At 43.2% G+C, this 23,112-nt stretch overlaps 1 protein-coding gene across 10 annotated transcripts in view; it reads left to right on the forward strand.

Annotated features, from left to right (window-relative positions):
- Positions 1-23,112, forward strand: part of LOC137791793 (protocadherin alpha-C2-like) — a 148,438-nt gene that overhangs the window by 114,493 nt on the left and 10,833 nt on the right. For 8 of the 10 annotated variants that reach the window (XM_068587033.1, XM_068587017.1, XM_068587024.1 and 5 more), the window contains exons 2-3: positions 19,489-19,553; positions 22,244-22,329. In XM_068587033.1, coding sequence (XP_068443134.1) covers positions 19,489-19,553; positions 22,244-22,329 — 151 coding nt within the window. Of the gene's footprint in view, positions 1-388; positions 3,377-12,642; positions 15,867-19,488; positions 19,554-22,243; positions 22,330-23,112 lie in introns of those variants that run through there. The other 2 variants (XM_068586969.1, XM_068586959.1) reach the window with 2 other exon arrangements.

Here is a 23,112-nt window from a genome sequence, read left to right on the forward strand (position 1 = left end):
TATCTGCTGATCGGCATCGTGTCGGTGTCGGTGATCTTTCTGCTGAGCCTCATCAGTTTAATAGCTGTCAAATGCCACAGGACAGACGGCAGCTTCAGCAGGTACAGCGCCCCAATGATCACCACCCACCCTGACGGGAGCTGGTCTTACTCCAAGTCTACTCAGCAGTATGACGTGTGTTTCAGCTCAGACACGCTGAAGAGTGACGTAGTGGTTTTCCCCGCACAGTTTCCTCCTGTAGATGGTGAACTGATCAGTATAAATGGAGGAGATACTTATACAAGAACACAGACGTTACCCAACAAAGACAAGGTAAGAGTGACGGCAAAGAAATCAAGGCTATTGATATGTCATCTTACTTCTTTTTTTTTTTTTTTTACATCATATTCAATTGCAAAAGCAGGTAACTATTCAAGGAAAACATTTAAAATAAGTCTTTGACTTTATTGTTTGTCTTCGACACACATTTGCCTACTTGTCAAACAGTGTACTTCTCCACCAATTTCAGATTGCTCACGTTATTTCAAAAGACACATGCTCCTGTCTAAGTGTGTGCCTGTGTGAACTCTTGGTCAATAACTTCAGCCCATGACTTCCACCACTTTTGAACTTGGTATAGGTCTAATAAGGCCAACCACGCATGTTAGAATATGCAATTATTCTGTGTGTCGTTTGTCATTAGAGTTTCAGACACTTAAAAGCAATTATGCTCAAAAACGTCATTATGTGATACTTTATTCTTTCGTTATATTTGTTCTTAGCTCTGACTGGAAATGACCACACGATGTCACTCTCAGCTCATAGAGTTAAAATCGTTTCTTTTTTTTAATGCGACGCTCCTCCCTTTTCGTTAAGAGGGAGGCTTCTAATTCTTTGTTCGTCGTGACAGTAAAGCACATTCTCGCTGTATTGAAAGACTGCGATCTTTATAACACTACTGAGCAATGTTAAGGCCGTAGTGGATTTCACGAATTGACTTGTTTGGCAGGCTATGGACAGAATGCCACAACGGAATATTTTCAGGCATTGGATTATTTTTTTGCTCCATGCATCTCGCTTATGGAGTCTTGCTGCAGCTCAGGTTGTGTATTCTGTTCCGGAGGAATCGAGCCCCGGTACCACTGTCGGAAATTTGGCGAAGGACTTACATCTGAATGTACACGAATTGGAGACTCGGGGTTTTCAGATTTCAGGACCCAATACGAGATATTTCGAAACAAGTGTTAAGACTGGGATACTTTTGGTGAGAGACAGGATAGACCGAGAGGAGCTCTGCTCTCGTAATGTGAAATGTTCTCTGGAAGTGGAAGCTATTGTGAACTCACCACTGAATCTCTATCGCTTTGAGGTTAAAATTCTGGATATAAACGACAACATACCCTCTTTTCGGATACCGGGAATTGTCTTGAACGTGTCCGAGTCAGCTTCTCCAGGTGAAAGATTTTCACTTGCAAAAGCCTACGATGCAGATGTCGGCAGTTATTCGGTTCGAAGCTACAAGCTGAGTCAAAATGAACATTTCACCCTGGATGTACAGAATGGTGGAGAGCCGACTATGTCTGCTGACATGGTGCTGCAGAAAGCTTTAGACCGCGAGAAACAGCCCATTATCAAACTGACACTGACCGCTGTAGATGGGGGGAAACCTCCTAAGTCAGGCACGTTGCATATCACCGTTAATGTGCAAGATGCAAATGATAATGTTCCAATTTTTGACAAACCGCTGTATAAAGCCACGGTGCTTGAGAACACGCCGCACGGAGACACCGTGATTGTTGTGCATGCTCAGGACTTAGATGAGGGTCTGAATGGAGAAATAATGTATTCTTTTCTCAATCACGACAGTGATAATGATGTCGATAAATTTGCAATTAATCGAATGACGGGAGAGATTACGGTAAATGGTGAATTAGATCACGAAAAGAGCAATGCAGTTGAAATCAGGGTACAAGCGAAAGACAAAGGAGCAAATCCAAGAGCGTCTCATTGTAAAGTACTCGTTGAAATCAGGGATGTCAATGACAACCCACCAGAAATATCAGTAACATCCTTAGTCAACGTGGTGAGGGAAGATGTACCAATAGACACAATGGTTGGGCTTATAACAGTGAGAGATATCGACGCAGATACAAATGGCGTTGTCCAGGTTAGAATAGTTGATTCAGTGCCTTTTACAATTAAGAACACGTATAAAAAGCATTATTCGTTGGTCGTAGACGGAATTCTAGACAGAGAACAAGCTTCTCAATATAATATAACAATAATGGCGACTGACGAAGGGGTTCCTCCTCTTTCCAGCACAAGCGTTATTACAGTACACGTGTCTGATGTCAATGACAACGCACCTCGTTTTAAGGAGCCTGTAATAAACATTTTCGTCAAAGAGAACAGTCCCACTGGCGCTGTTATATATACCATGACTGTAGACGATCCGGATGTAAACGAAAATGCAAAAGTAACATTTTCAGTCATTAATAAAAACCTTAAAAACAATATAATAGGGTCAGTAATAAACGTCAACGCAGAGACTGGAGACATAGTCAGCTTGCAGTCTTTTAACTACGAGGAGTTAAAAAGCTTCCAGTTTAAAGTCCAGGCCACAGACTCTGGTGTTCCTCCGCTCAGCAGCAACGTGACTGTGAACGTTTTAGTCCTGGATGAGAACGACAACAGTCCCACGATCCTCGCGCCCTATTCTGAGCACGGCTCCGTGAACAGTGAGAGCATCCCCTATTCTGCTGAAGCGGGATACTTTGTGGCAAAGATCAGGGCTGTAGACGCAGACTCTGGATACAATGCGCTGCTTTCCTATCACCTCTCTGAGCCCAAAGGAAACAACCTCTTCCGGATCGGAACCAGCACCGGAGAGATCAGGACTAAGAGGAGGATGAGTGACAATGACCTGAAAGCTCACCCCTTGGTGGTGCTGGTTTCTGATAACGGAGAGCCCTCCCTGTCAGCTACTGTGTCTATTGACGTGGTGGTGGTTGAAAGCACAGCTGACATCCAGACTCAGTTCAGACATGTGCCCACAAAGGAGGACAGCTTCTCTGACTTAAACCTGTATCTGCTGATCGGCATCGTGTCGGTGTCGGGGATCTTTCTGTTGAGCCTCATCAGTTTAATAGCTGTCAAATGCCACAGGACAGACGGCAGCTTCAGCAGGTACAGCGCCCCAATGATCACCACCCACCCTGACGGGAGCTGGTCTTACTCCAAGTCTACTCAGCAGTATGACGTGTGTTTCAGCTCAGACACGCTGAAGAGTGACGTAGTGGTTTTCCCCGCACAGTTTCCTCCTGTAGATGGTGAGCTGATCAGTATTAACGGAGGAGATACTTATACCAGAACTCAGACTTTACCCAACAAAGACAAGGTAAGCTGTAACCCTCCCCAACGAGTTGGCAACTGATTTTGTAACTTTTGTGTAACCTGTTCCGCCAGTATATACATTTCCAGCTCAGGTGGGCTGTTGAAGGAGAGTGCCCTGTAATTGTTTCACCAGCATACTTTGTCCTCATCCTCTGCCTGCCTTTGGTAAAGCGCTATCCATGGTACTGAATTAGCCGGTTCAATGTCCACCAGGATATAGAGCACAGCACACAACGAGGCTGTAGCGCTTATTAACACGTAAAGACGTGAAAAACACAACATGTAAGTCACGTCATTACAACTCTTCACCGTCGGTGACTGCAAGGCGCCTCGACTAAATCCTGCATTTGTTCACAGAAAACATAGTACAGTGCACAAAACAAGGCAATATTTATTTAGTACATTTCAACAACAGGGCGATTCAAAGTGCTTCACATAAAACAATGGAAAGCATCAAAACATAATGCAGAAGAAAACAATATATATAAACAATTAAGAACATTCATTTTAAACCATTAAAAAACAGCCAGAAAACTAAAAAAATATAATACAAGTTGCAGTGCAGTTTAAGAAATAAAATCAGTTGTGAGAGGAGAACAATGCACATAGACTGGTGGCCTGGGCAGGTTACTGCTCTCTGATAGCACGCCGGGTCTGGATCACGAGACGTCAGCTTGATAATCAGTACTCACCGCCTGTCAGAGAAGTTGCCGCTCGCTCCCTCGGAGGACAGCAGTGAGTGGCATCTTGTATTCACTGCAGTTAGCGTGGATTCATGACGACCCCGTCGCTGCAAAAAAAAAAAAAAAAAAAAAAACAGAGAGGAAAACATGTAGTATATTTTCAACCCACTTGTATCTGATACATAACCCACTTCTCCAACATGTGCACTAAAACGTAACACACTACTTCTGCTTTGACATACAAGGCGCCACTGCATCCAGTCTAAGCCGACAGTCAGGTGAGCTCATTCATTAGTGATTTAGCTCCTAGAAAGGAGGGGTTGTTGGAATCAATTTAGCATACATTTAAAGCGAGGGTTATGGCTTCTGTTGACGTACATTTTTTGCGGTGAGAAGTTTGTATGACGAGAAATCCGTGGCGCCAAAATAACCATAACAGTATGGGCCATTAAAGTCACGTAGCTATATCGGTGGTATGTTCAAAACCTTAACAACCGGATATAAGTTGAACTGCAAAGCAAGTAGTCTGGTGAAATGGGTCGATGGCACGAGGACGTTAACGTTACACAAAGAGCTTGGCCTCTCAGTGGGTCCGAAAGATTTATAGATTGTAAACACGCTATTTAAAAATCTAAGGTGCTTCTTCTTCGCTCGCCTCTGGTCAGCAGCACTGTGCTCTGTTCTGCCCCTGACGGCTCCAAGCGGTACTGCGTCCGTTCTGACGGGAGCTGTTGTCTGTCTGTCGGACTCAAGCGAGGCCACTTTGGACTCGACATGCGTTGTATTGTCTTCCTCCTGCATGAAAATCACCTCAGTCCATCTGCGTAAGTGTTGATGTTGTTACTTCATATGCACCTGTGCAGTGTTTAGCATGTTGACCTGTGAGGTCAGCTGTGATCAACGTTTGGCTAATTACAAACCCTGCTTCTTGACTTTTATGCTAGGTTGTAAAAAAAACAAACAACTGAAGTAAACAGTGCTAGTGACCAGCTTGTTGATGACCTGTGGGTGACCTAGTTTCATTTTTTGGGGCCGAGTGAAACTAGTAAGTAGAGCTGAAGATGACATGAGTCTTGATGGAGGGTATTACAGGGGATTATTGACAGCAGCTTTATGTTTATTGGATTGGAAGTTGTTTTGATTTACTTTGGTTTAGATTTTAGCATTCACATAAAACCTGTTGTCTGGTTGTTCTTGTCAGTTATTGTTTAAATTCAGTTATAGTTCTGCATTCAAGCTATAGGCAGTTCACTGTCTTACTCTTAAATCAACTGGTACAAACAACTTCATCCGCCTATAACGTATTTCAGATGTAATCAGAGGGAACATCTGTCCATATTGCACTCGCTTTGTGGATGCAGGTTTAGTTTTTTTGCAGATGTTGGTGCGGAAGGCTTTGCAATCTTACATAGGTGTTTTCTTTAGTTATTCTCCAGGTTGAAGTTGGGAAGAGTCACCAGACTACTTGCTGCAGACATTTTGACTCGTCATTGTACAAGCCAAAGTGCAAATAATAACATTAATGATTGCTCTGTTCTGTTGAAGTGTCTCTGCAAACACTGGCTCACTGTTACATTCTGCCAGGGCCCTAAACCTGATATAATACAATGTGTCATTTACACCAGTGCTTTCCTGACTTTTCATGTCAAAATGTATTCTGTAAAAATGAGAATGACAAAGGTTTGATTTGTCCCACCTCAGCGGGTAAAACAGCGATGTGAGGGAGATATTATCCAAGGACAATACATGCACACATTGTCTTTTACGGAGGTCAAATTCTACAAAATAAGTCAACACACCTGTGTTTGTGAATCATGGGTGTGATACAAGGGACATTATGTACATAGTTGTTCAGCAATATTCTTTGTCTGTCTGTGATATTGCTTATTCATATTTGTTCCACTCTCTCCTGGCTTTCCCCTCAGATGAGCACACATTATTCTGCTCGTTATTCCCCATTAGAGCTTTTAAATCTCTCCCATTTATAGTTATAATATCCCTGCACTAGCAAATAAATACATATGTTGTTGGTTCAGTAAGATTATTCTTAAAAATCCACTGGTCTTATGCTTGTACATTTTTTTAACAACACAACACACTTGCATTCTAGCATTCTGTGCAATTTGATCCACTAGTTATTCATCTTTCTGCTCTATTTTTCTCACTCTTGCCTGCTGTATTTCTCCCTTTCAATTGCTCTGCAATATCTCTTCCTCCTCTCTGCTGCCAGAACGCCTTCCCCTCCCCCTCTCCTTCACCAGCTCTCCCTGAGAAGGGGAGCAGCTGAGAGAACTAACAGGGAATTAATGTCCATCTCTGTAGACATGTGTGCCATCAGTCTTAGACCGCTGTAAACACGATCTCATATATTTTCATTAACATCCCTAATGTGTGTACATAGTCAACCCTGATCCACTGATGGCAAGTAGGACACAGTCCCTGTGTGGATTCTGTTTTGATTGAATTCGTCAGTGGTTAAATGCAGCTTTATTTGTGTCGTATTCATGTAGCATATTTAATGGCGTCATCATCGCTCTTAACTGTTGGAGCGTGTGCAGACATGTCCGGTGAAGCTAACAGCCAACATTGTGTTGTGGTGATCTATGACGCTTTCAGGCACTCAGACGATGTGACCTCATTTCAGGGAGTGGTCCAGCACAAACAAGCGTGATGGCGTATCTGTCAAAACTCAGTTCGTTCAGTGCGAAGGAGAGTGAATCCGGGCGGCATGCACTCTCAAACAGACTTTACATATTGCAGGCCTGCGCGTATGGACGATGTGAAGCTCTTAAGTGGGTCAGCGTGTGATTTAAAGATGGCAGCGCGCTTCATGCGTCTGAATGGAACTGTGTTCTTGTTGCCTCTCTCTCTCTCTCTCTCTCTCTCTCTCTCTCTCTCTCTCTCTCTCTCTCTCTCTCTCTCTCTCTCTCTCTCTCTCTCTCTCTCTCTCCGATACAGCCTCCGCTATATACAAGCTCTCCATGCTATGGCTCCTGAAACAATGCCTGGAGCGTTGTCTCTGCGTAAAAGTGGTTCAGTTTGCGTTCTGCAGCTCTGTGTGAATGTGAGAGAGAGGGGGGAGGGGCAGGTAATTTTCCGCTACTCTCTGCAGCAGCAGCGGCAGCAGGAAGCTTCAGCACCGATCGAGGTATCGGCTCCACTCAGCTCTCCCTCCTGCTCTGCTCTGCTCTGCGGCTGGGCGGGGCCGACAACACCTCGTGTCAATCACAGCCAAACCGGTTGGGCGGGGCAAAAGCCAGGGCGGATGAGGAGGAGAGGCTTTTATCCACGTAACCATCGGAACACCGTGTTTCTGTGCCAGTGTGTTATTACAGGATATTTTTTAACGGAGAAGCAAAACTGTGCTTTATTTTTTTTTTCATACAGCAGATATAGTCTGATGTGGGTGTTTTGTGGAACCACGATGATAATAGTAGACAGCTATTGGGAGAGCTACTGCATTTGGGTCTGCATAGGATGATGACTTGTGGTTTAGAGTGTCTATAAAAGCTTCGAACTCTGCTTTCCCTGGTGCTGCATTAAATTATTGATTCTCGGTTGCATTATCCTGGTGAAGCTACAGCTAAGTGGTTCATAGCTCATAGATTGCCCTGCTACATTAGAGGCATTCACCTTAGTCATTTTTCGTGGTGTACACAGATGGTTCGACAGATGGACTAAAAGCATTACGTATGAACATCCTTACCTCACCAATTGTAACACCACGACACATAATATATTCATTCTTCTTCTTCAGCCCACTGTCACTTCCTGTTGTTCCCCTTTACAAGGGTGTGTCCTTTGTGTGAGGGAGGTTAGCTGCTATGTGTGGTTACCATGGAGACTGTTCTGAGCCTTAATGAAATGATGATCTAGTCTGTTTCCAGGGAGCTGCCTGTATGTACCCGCCCCCACCTAGACATCAGTCCCAGCATGGGATGTGAGATGCAAGCAGGAAGGGAACAGGGTGGACACAATAGGGGATGAGAGAGATGGAGAGAGAGAGAGACAAAGAGAAAGATGCCAACCAAAGATGTGCAGCATCTTGAGCAGAATTGCCCAGTCAGACGAAGGGTAAAGGAAGTGAGTAAGCCAGGGAGAAGTGTGCGTGATTAGAAAATCCGTTCTAAAAAGGGAGAGGGGTTTTAGGGAAAGTCACACAGCAGCACAAACATCAGTTTTGAGCCTTCAATAGTGAGAAAACTGGAGCTTCTGAGGATGAGATGGACAAAAAACACATTAAATACATGCCCTGCAGCTAAGTGAGAACATCACAGGCTTACAATTGGTCACAGATAAAAGGAAGAACTTATCACCACCCCTCCCCTTCTCCCCCACTTCCATCAACCCGTCCTACACCCGTACTCCCTCTTAGTGGCATCCGGATGTTGTTGCAGTCATTAGATTAGCTTTGTCATGCTCAGAACCACGGGTTCCATCCTCATCCAGCAAGTATAAAGCCAGGGCAAGAGGGAAGTATCCAAAGCCTGCCTGCGTTTTCTGATAGCTTTGTTCAGAGCCACAACAAGAATCTGTTTGATTTATGCACATGCTGAACCAGGACAAACAAGGAACTGTTTAACCCTTCCAAGTTCCCAGGAGGAGGGATTTGTGGCTACTTTTAGTTCTCTCATGCCCTTTGTTTCTGAAAGCAAGGTACACAAGGGATCAGCACAAACTGCATACCCAGAGAATGCATTATGTGCCCACTTAGTGTGTCCACCTGAGTAAAAGGATTGTGTTTGCCTCCATGGGACTTTTCTTTTGGAGAATACAAAACAGGAAATTTTTTTGAGAAAAGTACAAGAACACAACTTTATGATAGTGTCATGACCTATTGACTAAAATACCACTTGCCAGTCTGTTTTTGAGAATACAATTTACCTTTCTGTATTTTTAGGTTTCATGTTTTAGAAGGTTTATTGAATTTCATTTGAACGAGTGATGCTGATAAAGCAAGTGACAATATGTTAGAGTAGATGACCTTGTCCTGGTTGTTTACTTCCTTTTTCGGCGAGGGAGACAGTAGCCAATACATGTATGTGAAATGTATTGTTTTGATAAATATATACATGGCTTGCTCTTGTACTGATTATAGACAGCAGTACTGATGATTCTATCATCAGTATGCTTTGTACTGCTTTTTCTCAACTCCCCTCTGGAGGGTGTCTTGCCTTTATGCATTGCTTTATCCATTGCGGTCACTGTATTGAAAATGTGTGAGAGAAAATGACTGCCACTGCAGTCTGACGTCGGTGCCCTTCTCTCTCTCTCTCTCTCTCTCTCTCTCTCTCTCTCTCTCTCTCTCTCTCTCTCTCTCTCTCTCTGAAACACACACACACACATTCATGGTTGGGATTATGTTTTAGTGCTTTGGCTTAATGAGAAAGACTGTGGAAGGGCAGTGGGCTGATGTCCAACCCTTGTACTACCGATTTAATCCAACAGAGGGACCAATTTCACTGTCTCTCCCACTTCCACTCCCTCTTGCTCAGCCTGCCTCTCTCACCCACACAGGATTGCATTTACTGTGCTTCCGGCATCGGCTTATTCCTTAAAAAAAAGTAAAGCATACATTTTAAATATAGCACTAGTGAGACTTTTGTTTGGTTGTCATACCTATTTTACATGTTCAGCAATAACCAAAGGACCATCGTTATGATTTACTGATCAATGAAAATATTTCCTCTTTCCATCAAAAATTACATTTTGATTTATACATGCCATAATAACATGGAAGCGTTAATCTTTTAACTACTTGTAGATGCTGTTTCTGCTGTCTCTTCTGGTCTGTTTGGTCAGATTCTTCATTTTACTGCATCTTTTTTATTTAGCTAAATCTGAAAGCACATTCCCTGACACCACAGACGATGCCGCCCACCTACTCAACAGCCTGCAGACATTTCCTCCATTTTTCTCACTCACCTTCTTTTTGAACTAGCATGTATAAAATGGAGAATAGTTTGTGCCTCTACCAGTACCAACGCAATCCATAATACAATCACTGCTTCTTCCATTGTGCAAAATGGCACTAAAGCAACACTTCATGACATTTTGAATAAGATGGATATGAAAACTTTGGGCCAGCAGTTTTGATTATAGCATGTGATAAATAATCTTTTCCCTCTTCATCTATGTAATGCTTTAAAATAGGGCACATTATGAAATTCATCTGTGAACTAGTAGGTTTAGTCTACGTCATAACCTCTGACAGCCTGCATGTGCGTATTCCCTGCAGTCAGTGCATCTGTTTATCAAAGCCCTTGGTGGTTGTTCCCTGCCATTTAAGAATATAGGAACAGCAGAAGATGCTGTGACATTCATTCAGACATAATAGTGATGTCCTTAGATAGCGGTTGAATCTTTATAGTTGTGTACACACTGCTTGTGTGTGACTATGCCTACAGGCACAAATGCCCTTTAAGTTTGCATGAATGCCTCTGTTTATATGTGTTGACCCGGGGAGTGATGTAAGGAGTCCTGCTTCATGATAGCCCAGCCGTGACCCGTTTCTCTGTGGAGCTTTGCTGTCATCTGACTCACTAAAATGGGGGGATTCCAGATAACAGACTCCGAGGCAAAGTAATATGAATGGCTTTTAGAGTGGCCGCTTACAGTATTAATGAGGTTGAGACTTAGTGAAGGCAATGGTATTAATATGGTGGCTGTCCTGCATAGTTAATGAAATGGGGGGTATTCTGGCAGAGAGAAGGAACACAAAGGGAGGTTTCTTTTAATCTGAATAATCTCTCTTGCCCATATCTTTCAGAGTTTTATATCACCACTAATTTCTGTATGAGTCTGCAAAAGGCATGAGCTACTAGGTTTAAGATCCCAGTATGCCCCTCAGCCAGCTCTCAGCTGGAACTGCGAATGAGCAGCTGGAGACTTTCCAGATTGGAGAAAGGTGATAGACGATTGGGTAAAGTGAGAATATGGATGGATCGGGCGAAGGGGTGTGAATACAATAGATCTCAAGGTCAGGTAAATTAATTAACAAGGAGGGAGACCGAAGTTGACAACCTGTGTCTTTTTTAAGACAAGTAAACATGAATAGCTCAGCTATGTAGCTCTTTGGGATCTGTATTTGTTGATGCGTAACAGGCGTCTGTCTGCATGTGATATTATGGTGATAGCTTTATTTGCAGAACCCTTGGGTGAAACATGAAATAATTCACAGTTCAGCGGCGTGCAATTATCACTGAAACAGATGGACGTATTTGAAACAGGTATGAGAGAGCTGTAATATATCCAACACATTGGAGGAGCCGAGGGGGAAAAGGAGGAGACTGAGAGAGATGGGAGCAAAGTTCAGGTGTGAATCCAGCGCTGGCTTTGTTGTTGGCGAGATAAACAACTCTTGTTTTCATTTTTGTGTCATTGCTGACACAGAGGTGCACATGTCCCACCAGGAAAATCTGCTAAATGTCACGGTTAGCATGGCAGACCGTACACGTAGAACCACCAGAGACCCGGTTGAAATAAACTCTGTGTTAGCACCGCTGCTCAGTGGGATACAATGCAGAGGGAGAAGTAAATGTCAAATACTCCTGAAACAGTTATGCAGAAGGACTGCAAATGTCGGCAAAAAAAAAAAAAAAAATTAAATGCACATTGTTTTCTTACTGCAACATATTATTATTCTGCTTTTAGAGGGATAGCCTGCCACAAATGGAATATTTTAGAAACACAGAAGGTTTTTATGTATACTGTATGTGGCTCATATTTGTCTTGCTTCAACGGACATTTGGCTGCTTCTCCAATTCCCCATTTCGCCACCTCCTCCTCGCCTCGGAGTGTGAAGAGTCACTCTGTATATATATACACATCCACTAGCATCCAAGTGAGTCACTGTCTTCTCCCCGTCTCCCGGGATGCCAAGCGCTGTCATCGCCGTGGGCAGCCCGGGGCGTGGGTGAGTGGCAGGCACCAGGAGAGGAAAAAGATTATGTGGGCGGTGGATGGACGCTCATCTTGGCCCAGTGGCCGGGTAGAATCGAGAAGACTCGGGGTCTCACAAGGCCACTTCACAGCATACCTTGTGTAAAGAGTGGTGATGGATCACATCAACACAGTTTTAATGACGGTGCCTTTCTGGATGCATCATTGTTGTTTCACAGAATTGCTATATGTATATTCTGGGTGGCTCTCCAGGCCCAATTAATGTGAAACTGTGAACACTGGACTTGGATTGATTATGTTTTCCACCGCCATATATAGGGCCACTGTTAAGTTCAAAATGAATATCAAAACCTCTTGAGTTTGTCTCTGTCACATTGACCACATTGTAATCCAATTAAAATATAAATAGAGACATGGGAGTAATTACAAGAAAGGCAGAGTCTGATGACTTTGGTGTTCATGTCAACACCTGCAAGGTTTAACTGCGCATGCGCTGTTCATACTGTCTTCAGGTTCCTGCCTGCAACGTATCCTCAGAGAACGATTCGTATGATATATAACGTGTATCAAAGTCAAACGCTGAATATTACAGAGTTGATGCACCAATTCGCATGAAGTCTTTTTCTCATTTTTTTTTTTTAAATTTTTTACAGTTTCTTTATTTATACGTTTCCTTTTATTTAAAAGAAAAAAGAAATGCTGCATGTATCAGGAATCTGCTTTTCCATTTGGCTCGAGGGTTCCTGAGTAATTACGAGTCTGCATCAGTGAAGAAATTAAATCACCAGGCTGGTTCATAAATCAGCTCCCCCAGCGCACAATGAAAAGGGCGGTGGCGCTGACAAAAAGAGGGAAAACGATTGTGTCGAAATATTTTCCCAGAAATCCGCGTGGCATTGGCTGCTCCATGCACAGTGTCCAGATTTGTAGATAAGATAAATCCCCGGAATCGTTAGTCTTTTTATTTTGTATTTGATGGTGTTCGATCATTTTATTCGGAGGTGCAGAACTGTACCCAGCACCATTTGAGCGAGTGGCTCCCCCTCCCCTTTTGCCCACAGACAGCATCGCCACATCGCCTGAGAGAGAGAGAGAGAGGGAGGGAGAGAGCAATAGGCAGCATCAGTGAAAGGAGTCAGAGAAATATAAAAACAGCACCCAGCACAGACAAAGGAAAACATGGATGCATACGGGAAGATTCTCGTTAAACAGGCAGCTGAGGGGATGCAGCGGTCGTCCTGCACATAGTTGGAGTCATGCCAGGATTATTCCCTCGTTTTTAATGAGGCGGGCGGACTCGCACAGCAAGCTGAGAAGGCGGAAATATTTCTCCAACCCTTCTGCAAAGTCTGCCTGCCTGCGATGGCTGTAACGGCGCGATGCTGTTACAGTGTGAAAGAGAATGTGCCTTTTTCTTTATATTTAGTTATTTTCATACTCAGTGGCCTTACAACTGCACAAATTCGATACTCCATTCCGGAGGAGCTGGAGAACGGGGCTTTGGTCGGTGACATTGTCCGAGATTTGGGTCTGGACCTGAGAAAACTTTCCACGCGACGAATCAGAATCACCTCGGACAGTGGACGGAGATATTTCACCATCAATCATAAAACCGGGAAGCTGGTGGTGAGTGACCGCATTGACCGAGAGACAGTGTGTGAGTTCAGTGGCACCTGTTCACGCAACCTGGAGGTGGTCTTAGAGAATCCACTGGAGGTGCACAACGTGGAGGTGGAGATTTTGGACGTGAACGATAACGCGCCACAATTCCCTCGAGATGAATACCAGCTCGAGGTGTCGGAGTCCGCTCTCACCGGGTCCCGCTTCCACATCGAGGGAGCGCAGGACGCAGACGACGGCTCCAACTCCGTGAAGCAGTACCGCCTCAGCCCAAACGACCACCTCGCCCTGGACTCAATTAAGCCATTTTCCAACGATAAGCACATCGAGTTTATTCTCAAAAAGCCCTTTGACCGCGAGCAGATGCCCTCACATCAGCTAATCCTGACAGCATTAGATGGAGGCACCCCGCAGAGAACTGGTACGGCCAAAATCAATGTACGTATCCTTGATGCCAATGACAATGTGCCTGCGTTTGACAGCTCCGTGTACAAAGTAAAACTGTCCGAAAACTCCCCAAAGGGCGCTCTGGTGATCAAGTTAAATGCAACAGACCCTGATGAGGGCTCAAATGGGCTGGTGTTCTACTCCTTCAGCAGTTACACACCAGAACGAGTCAGACAGATGTTTTCCATGGACACAGACACTGGGGAAATTAGGGTGAAAAACAATATAGACTATGAGGAGACCAACACGTATGAAATGTACATACAAGCAATGGACAAGGGGCCGGCTCCAGTGGCAGTTCACTGTAAAGTAGTTGTAGAAGTTTTGGACGTCAATGACAACATTCCTGAGATTGTACTGTCTTCACTCTCCAGCCCTGTACGTGAGGATGCCCGGGCTGACACAGTTGTAGCATTGATCAGTGTGAATGACCGTGACTCTGGACCAAATAAACAAGTTACCCTGGAGATCATGCCCCACCTGCCTTTTAGGATCAAATCTTTCCGTAACCACTATACCATTGTCACATCTGCTTTCCTGGACCGGGAAACCATCTCTTCCTACAATGTCACCGTCAACGCTGTGGATGGAGGCACCCCACCCCTGTCATCTCAAATGACCTTTAAAGTGGATGTCGCAGACGTAAACGACAACCCACCTCGTTTTGAACAAACATCATATACTGTTTACATCACAGAAAACAATGCTCCAGGTGCACCACTGTGTGTTGTTAAGGCCACGGATGCTGACGCTGCAGAAAATGCGCGCATCACCTATACTGTCCTGAATGACAACAACCATGGCATCCCTGTAGCCAGCTATGTCAGCATCAAACCTGATAAAGGTCAAGCGTATGCCCTGCGAGCCTTCGACTTTGAGAAGCTGAGAGAGTTTCACTTTCAGATCAAAGCCCAGGACAATGGCGTGCCTCCCCTCAGCCGTGTGGCCACAGTGTATGTTTACATTATGGATCAGAATGACCATGTGCCCAGGATAGTCTACCCGCCCACCAATGGGAGCCACACCACAGAGACGCTCATGAAAAATGCTGAAGCAGGAGTGCTGGTTAGCAAGGTGACAGCGTGGGATGGCGATGCCGGGCAGAATGCTTGGCTGCTCTATGCCCTGGAGCAGACCAACGCCGACCTCGACCTGTTCAAGGTGCACGAGTACACGGGGGAGATCCGCACCACAAGGCGGGTCATTGAGGATAACTCCACCTCCTTCCGCCTGACAGTGATGGTGCATGATAACGGCTTACCACCACTCTCCTCCACTGCCACCATCCATGTGCACGTGATGGAGCTGCCGCCTAAGTTGACCCCTGACCCTAAGCGCATCATCAGGCCCAACAGCCCACTCATGTTTTCCAATGTCACCCTCTACCTCATCATTGCCCTTAGTGCCACAACCTTCGTGTTCCTGGTCACCGTTTTTGTTCTGGCCATTGTGCGGTGCCATGCCTACTGCACCCAGCCTGGCTCCTGCTCTCCATGTTGTGTCTCCAAGAAGAGTGCTCCAGAGGGGGGCACCTCAGCCGGTGGGGGTGGAGGAAGAGCTACAGGTGGAGGAGGTGGAGGGCAACCAAATGAAAATATAGCCCTGCGGCGTGACCTCAAAGTGGAGCCGCACTATATTGAAGTGCGGGGTAATGGGTCTTTGACCAAAACGTACTGTTACAAGACCTGCATGACCGCCACATCGGGAAGTGACACTTTTATGTTCTACAACACGGGACGGCCGCACAGTGGCACCTGGGGCTCGGGGTACGTCACCAGCCACAGCGGACAGAGCCAGTTATTTGTACGGCGTCTCAGTATGCCAGATGCAACTGCCATTCAGGTGTGTGTGTGTGTGTGTCTGGTGTGATGTCTGTGTTTGTTATTTTAGATTTCCTCAAAGTAAATGACACACAAAGCACAAGCCATAAAAGGAACATTTTTAGAGTTATGGTTCAGGTTTTGCTCTCAGGCGGTGTTCTTGCAGGAGGATTGCAGTTGACATTTATGGCTCAGGAGCTGTTAAATCCTTTTATCTCCTGGCGTGTGATGTCTTAAAAAATGTTTTTATTACAGATGGTTATTCTTGTACAACAAGGCATATGCACATGTATTAGGTCCATATCTTAAAACATCTTTGAAAAAAAAGTTACAGTTCTTCTGCCAGTCCCAGGATCTGCTTAGTTTTTTCAAACTCATTTATAGAATCTATAAATTTGGCTATCAAGATGTAAAATGATATACAGTATACCGCCATTGTATTTTTTTTAAAAATGCTTCCATTATTACATTACTCGTCTTGTATACGTTTCATCTAACTTGAGCTCTATCTTAGAAATCTGGAATACACAAGTGTGCGTAGTTTGTCTCAGCTGTGTGTTTACTTGAGTGGGTCGGTGGGTGCACTCTGATTTGCTGGATGTGGTAAATGATGTCTTTGTGTGCCTTCCACGCTTGTTAAAGACCAGTTGTTTGGTGATTCAGAGTATGAGAGTGCATTTGTCTTTCACAGTTCTACAAAACGCTGTTATCAAAATATTTGTCACAAACCATCTCTCTCACTCCGTCTCTGTCTCTGCACCGTGTTACTAACTGTCTTTTCACAACAAACCAGTAGCTTTCAGCTTGTTCACCTTTGCCCCCACACAGCCAGTGTTGTTTGTCTACTGTGGGCTGTGTGCCACGATATTCAAGTCCAGTAGGTCCAGCGGGCATTCAGTGCTCATCTCTATAGAGCGGAAGAGTCTGGGAAATTGTGCAGCCTTCGCCAGCTATGAGAGCCACCAGTCCCACTGCACCAAAATATCCTCTGCTGGTCACGTACCTCTCTGGTACTGAGCAGTAAGCCAAACTTTAGGGATCTTTGCAGAAAGCAGGAATAAGACAGATGCTATGTCTGAGTTTCACTAGACTAGAGTGGCATTTCATGTTATTTTTAGCATTATAAAAGATTGATTTCAATATGCAGTTATTTGAATACAATGTGTTTGTAGTAAAACAAACAGTATTATTAGGATGAAGCAACCATTATTTGGTTTCCAAATGGTTGTTTGCCCCAGAGCATCTCTGAGTCTGTCTATGCAATGCAGAAACAAATATTAGACAAAATAAGTGAAAAAAAGAGGATACAAATATTTGTACTGTAATTGTTCTGTGATCACTCAAAGTCTTCCTCATTAAATGCTCGTCATGTGTATTCTTGCTATGTAATTAACTGGCAGTGATGTGTTTCTCATTACTGTGCGTGGATTGGCTTGCTCCTCGCAGCTAAGGCGGAGGATGAAAGGTGATTGGACACAGTGTTGATGGCGGAGGTGTGAGCTCTGTATCCATGCAAGGAGTGTTCACTGAGAGAGAGAGAGCGTGGGGGAAGAATGGAGAAAAAGGTGTGAAAATGGTTGAGTGGACAAATATAAGTGTTCTATGTTCTCTCATTACAACGTGCAAACAGACAAGGAAATTAATACACTAAAAACTCTGTTATTTTATTCTATTTCCACTTATTTTGATTTCTCCCTTTCCAAATGATAAACAGAATGCATTGATATCTCAGCCTCCATATGAGTCAGAATTGTTTTTGTTTGCCTGTTTACATTTATTACGTGAACTGGTAACATCTTAGTTTTCCACGTATGTCTTCCCTTGAGAGTCTTTCAGACTGTGGACATGTTTAGGTTCCAGATGCTTGTATCTAATGTGTGTATGTGCTAGTGTGTGTGTGTGTGTGTGTGTTTTAATTTACCCCCATAAACACCATACGGCCAAACAGACTTCTCCCTTCGGCCACGAACGTTTAGCAAAGCCGTTTAGTCCCATTTGTATACAATCTGGTTTTACTTTAATGTTTTTTGTATCACTCTCTTCTTGTATATTGTGCAGTTGGTAAACTAGGAAATAGAAAGAGCTTTCGTTTAACTGTGTTTTAATGCCATACTAACACCTTTTCCCTTTCAGTATCCTTCTAAACTATCACTCTAGCCACTGATGATTGTTTTTTGAGGAGGGATTCTCTTCGAATAGCCAAATGCCCCTTTAGTTTTTTGTATGGATAAATATCTCGGACGCTACAGTGCTTCGTGTTCCCATAGACACGCTGCTCGGTTTGAATGACTCCAGGAGGAATACCAGGCTGCTCTCATTAAGACCAAATATTGGATTTCCAGGGTGATGAATGTCCACTGCAGACTCATAGAGGTCAATGCAGCTTCATTGGCAAGTGAACATCTGTCATATTTGAAAGGAAATGGGATTGCAGATGGGTATCTTATAAACTGCCTGGCCAAGCAATGGTAATGTAGTGTTCTCAGTCCGATTGGTATCTGTCAGTGGTTTATGTTAAAATGAAAGAAAATGCAATCTCATTTCAGTTACGTGCTCAGGTTAACTGCAGATATTGCTGCACCGTTAGCTGTATCACTTGTGAATTGTAGTCCTCTAACCACATTGTGTCAGATATTATAATGTAATATCTCTACATATTTGTGAGAATAGAATGTGTGTTAATGAATCACGAGCAGACAAGCGGAGCTTTCAGTGGTGTCCGGTTCTTTGTGTGTTCTGTTGTGGTGTGTCTCAACCAAGATGCAGGACCGAGGGGGTTAATCTGATATCTGTCCTCCCCCCTCCTTCCTGCACCTATGACCTTCACAGGAGTGAATGACAGAGGGCGGTGGGTGGAGACTAAAATGTAGACCGTGCTCTGCACAGTTACCATGGTGAGATGTGGCAGACTGACTCAGGAAGACTGTGTGCCAGTGACACTCAAGGTTTTGATCAGTGTTAAAAGGATACATCAGAGAGAAAGAACAGCAACATGGGAGAGGGGCTCGAGCATATACAGTGGCAGAATAGAGGAAAAAGAGATCTGAAACCATGGTCATCAAACAATATCATTATAAACCAGTATTGTACTTGTGAAGACTGAGTCAGACATTTTGAAATATGATAGAGAATGTAGAAGTAGGGATGTAAAGCATTAGGTAGATGCAGCTTTGAAATGAGTCCGTCATCAACACATACGAGAGAGCATATGAGACTTCTGCAATGTTTCTATGATAATGGACTGTGTCACAACCATGCTGGAGTGAGTGCTAACCACAGGCGTGGAGCCTCGGGGCCTATGCATCACAGTACCAAAGTCAGTCGGCTGATGGAGTGAAATCTTTAGAGAACATGGAAGGAAGAAGGGAGGGGAGAGGAGAAGGTGTGGGGATAGATGGGAGGAGTACACCAAAAAGCTTTAATTCATCATTCACTTCTCTCCAAAGGCAGCGGCAAGCTGTCGCTGCTGAGTGTGTGTGTGTGTGTGTGTGTGTGTGTGTGTGTGAGATTTTTTTTTGAAGGTTTGTGTGTTTATGTGCACACGTGACGAGAATGCGCTAGCACTTCTCTCCATGACTTATTAATGAGACGGTATTGGCTTTCACCTGTACTTAACACTCAATTCCTCTCACTCTCTCTTGCAGCCTAAAGGGCCGAGCGCCGACTGGAGATATTCAGCCTCCCTGAGAGCCGGAGGTGTAATGCAGAGGTAAGCATCCATTTAAAAAAAAATAATACTCTTTATCATTGTACCTCACCAGTCACCTTCATTATGTTTTGTGAAAGACCAAAAGACATTCACACTATACTCCCACCTCATAATATTATACCATCCGATTACCATTCTCGAACTGACTAATCTTAAACACAATCAAATTCTTCATTAATAATGATTATGACCTCTTTGAACAAAGGTTCATTTATCCACCCATCAGTCTAAAATAGTCTACACAAATGGCCTATGGACCCAAACTGTACATTTTAAGATGTGAAATAATATGAACATAAAACATCAATTATATATTTAAGTCAACTGCAATGCAAAGGTGTTCTTCTGGCAGTTCAAAGGAATAACTCATCCTTTGAGTCAATTTGATTGTGTTGAATTGTACAGAGTGTCCTTATGACATGGCAACCAGGCAATATGTTAAAATGTCTTGATAGCCCTACCTGTCTTTGCACCAGTCAGGTGAGGCATATAGGTCCATGCATTGGAATATTCAAGAAATATTCTGGAGATCATCTGCCAGCTCTTGCTTGAATGTGATTCCAGTTCTGAGGGGAAAAGGGTGCTATATCAGGCTTTTCCCAAGCAGAATAGTCACCCTCTTGTTTTACCCAATCATATTTATATTCATCATTATAGTAAATATATAGTTTCGGTAAATTGTGAGAAAATCCCAACTATCTCAATCTTATTAAAAGCATGTTATTGTAATCAACTTACATTTTGTGACCAATGAGAGAAGGGACATAGTGAGGAGAAGTGCACTTATGGCTCTCTCAACCACAGACAGATGGACAACTGACAGGAGGGAAGGGTTGAAACAGAGAGGGGGTCAGTGATGGATGAAGGGCAGGTAGTCAGGTGGAACGATGGCTTATCAGGGATTACTGCATGACCACACCAATGATCAAATTACCCATAAGACACTGGGCACCTGCTGTTGGATCAGATGGGCCCTACCACATCAAGGGTAATACTAATGAGATGGCACCATAATTACACAAGATATCAGTCTTAATGAGTTAGCCATAATATCTCCATTGATCATTGTCATATTCAACTAATCTAACCACCTATAGATAGACATGGCATAGATGGATAGATTTGAGACACTAGCCTTGAACAGGCAACAACAAGCTTTCCAATCTCTATGTCGGAGAAAATACACCTGAACCCATAACAATTATAATAATTACACTGTATGCACATACACAAACACACACTCACACAACAGTTAAGCACATGGACTGGACAAGTCTTAGGAGATTCATTTAAACAGCGTCCTTGATGCTGCTTATCAATGTGAGGCTTCTAAGGCCCAAGTATTAATGTGTGCACTCTGATGTCCATGTCAAAATAATAACCGTGCACCATCCGAGTGATTAATATTACACAGATTCTCTCATAATTACAGCAGGGATTAATGAGCATTCATGTGCTTATGCGAACCAGTCTGACATATTAAATAGTTCTTGTGACTCACTACCTCTGATGTGTTTTAAGTTGACTATCCCCCATTTCCTACCAAGCCTTACTGAATGTTCATTTATAATCAGAGCTTGTATAAGAGATTTTGGATTTCACACCCAAACACCATGTAATGGCACTGACCTATTTAATTTGATTTAATTTAATCTCTGATGAAATGCAAATGATTTCCTACTAATTGTGTTGTTTAGGGGGTTGTGTTCGGGTTCATGTTGTGATCGCTATAGTTATGATTTGAGAGAAATAAATCTAACATTGCGAGACAGTGCTGTAAAATGATGAGGAAGCATTTGTTTACAAGCAGTAGATGAGATTGGGAACGAGAGTGAGGGACATTAGCTGAAAAGTGTATTATCAGCCCAGTGTTTGTCATTAATATTTTATCAGTGTACTTTAATGATGCTGGTGCTTTGCAGCATTTAAAATGACCTCCAGCACCAAATCAATGTTGTTCCCTTCACAGAACAACTGCACAGATGGATCTAGATTTATTCATATTTTAACAGTGTTTAGCATTTTTATAGTAAAGATGTCTGTACAATTATGGTTTGTATAAGTTGACCCTTTAAGAGCTGTTCTGCCCTCCTCATTGGTCATATGAGAAAGCAGTGGCCCTTTGTAAAGACATACAGGTCTCATATGGGTCTTTGTGACTAAAATCTTATTGTTACAGCAAGAAAATATAATCTTTCCCTTTTTAAAAGATATGGTGGAAGCAGTGAGAGAGAGTGCTGTGGTTTGTAGCAGCATTTATGTTCTGTTGGTATTGTTCAGCACTACAGACTGTGGTATTTTTCAGTAGAGGGGAGGGTGCCAAAATCCCACAGAGCGTGTGTGAAAATGTAAGAGCGGCCATCCGTAATCCATAATCCAGAGAATATCAGAAAAATGTAGGGTGAATACTTTAATCCTTATCTCAACGTTACGTTTCCTAACACACAGGGTACCAAGCTTTGGATTTGTAATGTTGTGTATTATAGGACACATATGGAGACAGGGAAGTTAAATATGTGGCAGCTTATATTTAAGTTACGGGAAACAACCATAATATAGAGCTTCACAAAGTATAACATGATGTGTATGGATTCCTTCTCTTCTCAGTTTAATTTAGCATTATGTAAGATATAACAGGTGAAAGAATGCCTTTCCAGTGTGTAAAATGTGCATCTTTTTTTGTGTTCCAGCTCAGTGCACATGGAAGAGTCCTCGGTAATGCAAGGAGCCCAAGGTGTCCTGGTTCAGAACTGGCCCACTGCATCAAGCGCCGCCGGTAAGAATCAATCTGCTCTACTCTTAATGTCTCTGACCTAAACCAACCACGGGTAACACATTCTTAGGCACAGAAAAAAATATATATATAATAATGTAAGACATATGCACATATGTGGTCACATATAGACCCAGTCTTGTCCTAAAGGTCTCAAATAGTAACAATCATCTATAGTTTAATTACAAATATTGAGACAAAACTTGCTTGGATAATTTTATACCAAAAACTGTACATTCCTCAGGAGCTTATCAAACCATGAGTGAGAGTAAAAAAAGGAGGAATACAGGGTTATCAGCGCGTGATCGCATCGACCGACTCCTACCACTTCCCACTGCTGCAAGGAGAGGAAATGACACCTGCTACGTAGGCGTAGATGGATATCTCTGCTCTCCGTTTCAGGAAGGGAGACAATATAGACAAAAAGAGAGCGAGCAAGAGTTAATAGTTGATTGGATCATCAGCAAGATGTTTAGAAAAGCATAAGCCTCTGCGCCACAGAGGACAAAGATTGGAGAACAAATTAGAGAATCAGTCTCTGTCTGAGAGACTGGATTTAACACACATACACTCACAAAGACCAAGATTAAGGGGCAGTGATGTGGGCGACTAACCATATTATTTTAAAATATTTGAATATGTTTATAAGCTTTCATCCTTTTATGTAACATATGGACATTTAAATGGTGCATCTGTGCATTATATCATTTAATTAAATTGGCCCCTAAATGTAAATGACATTTGAATGTTTTGTTGCTAGATTATATAATATAGATTATTGAAAAT

Source organism: Clinocottus analis, unplaced genomic scaffold (assembly GCF_023055335.1).
Source record: "Clinocottus analis isolate CAN_PGR_092001 unplaced genomic scaffold, fCliAna1.0.p SCAF_10, whole genome shotgun sequence".
Classification (NCBI taxonomy): Eukaryota; Metazoa; Chordata; class Actinopteri; order Perciformes; family Cottidae; genus Clinocottus; species Clinocottus analis.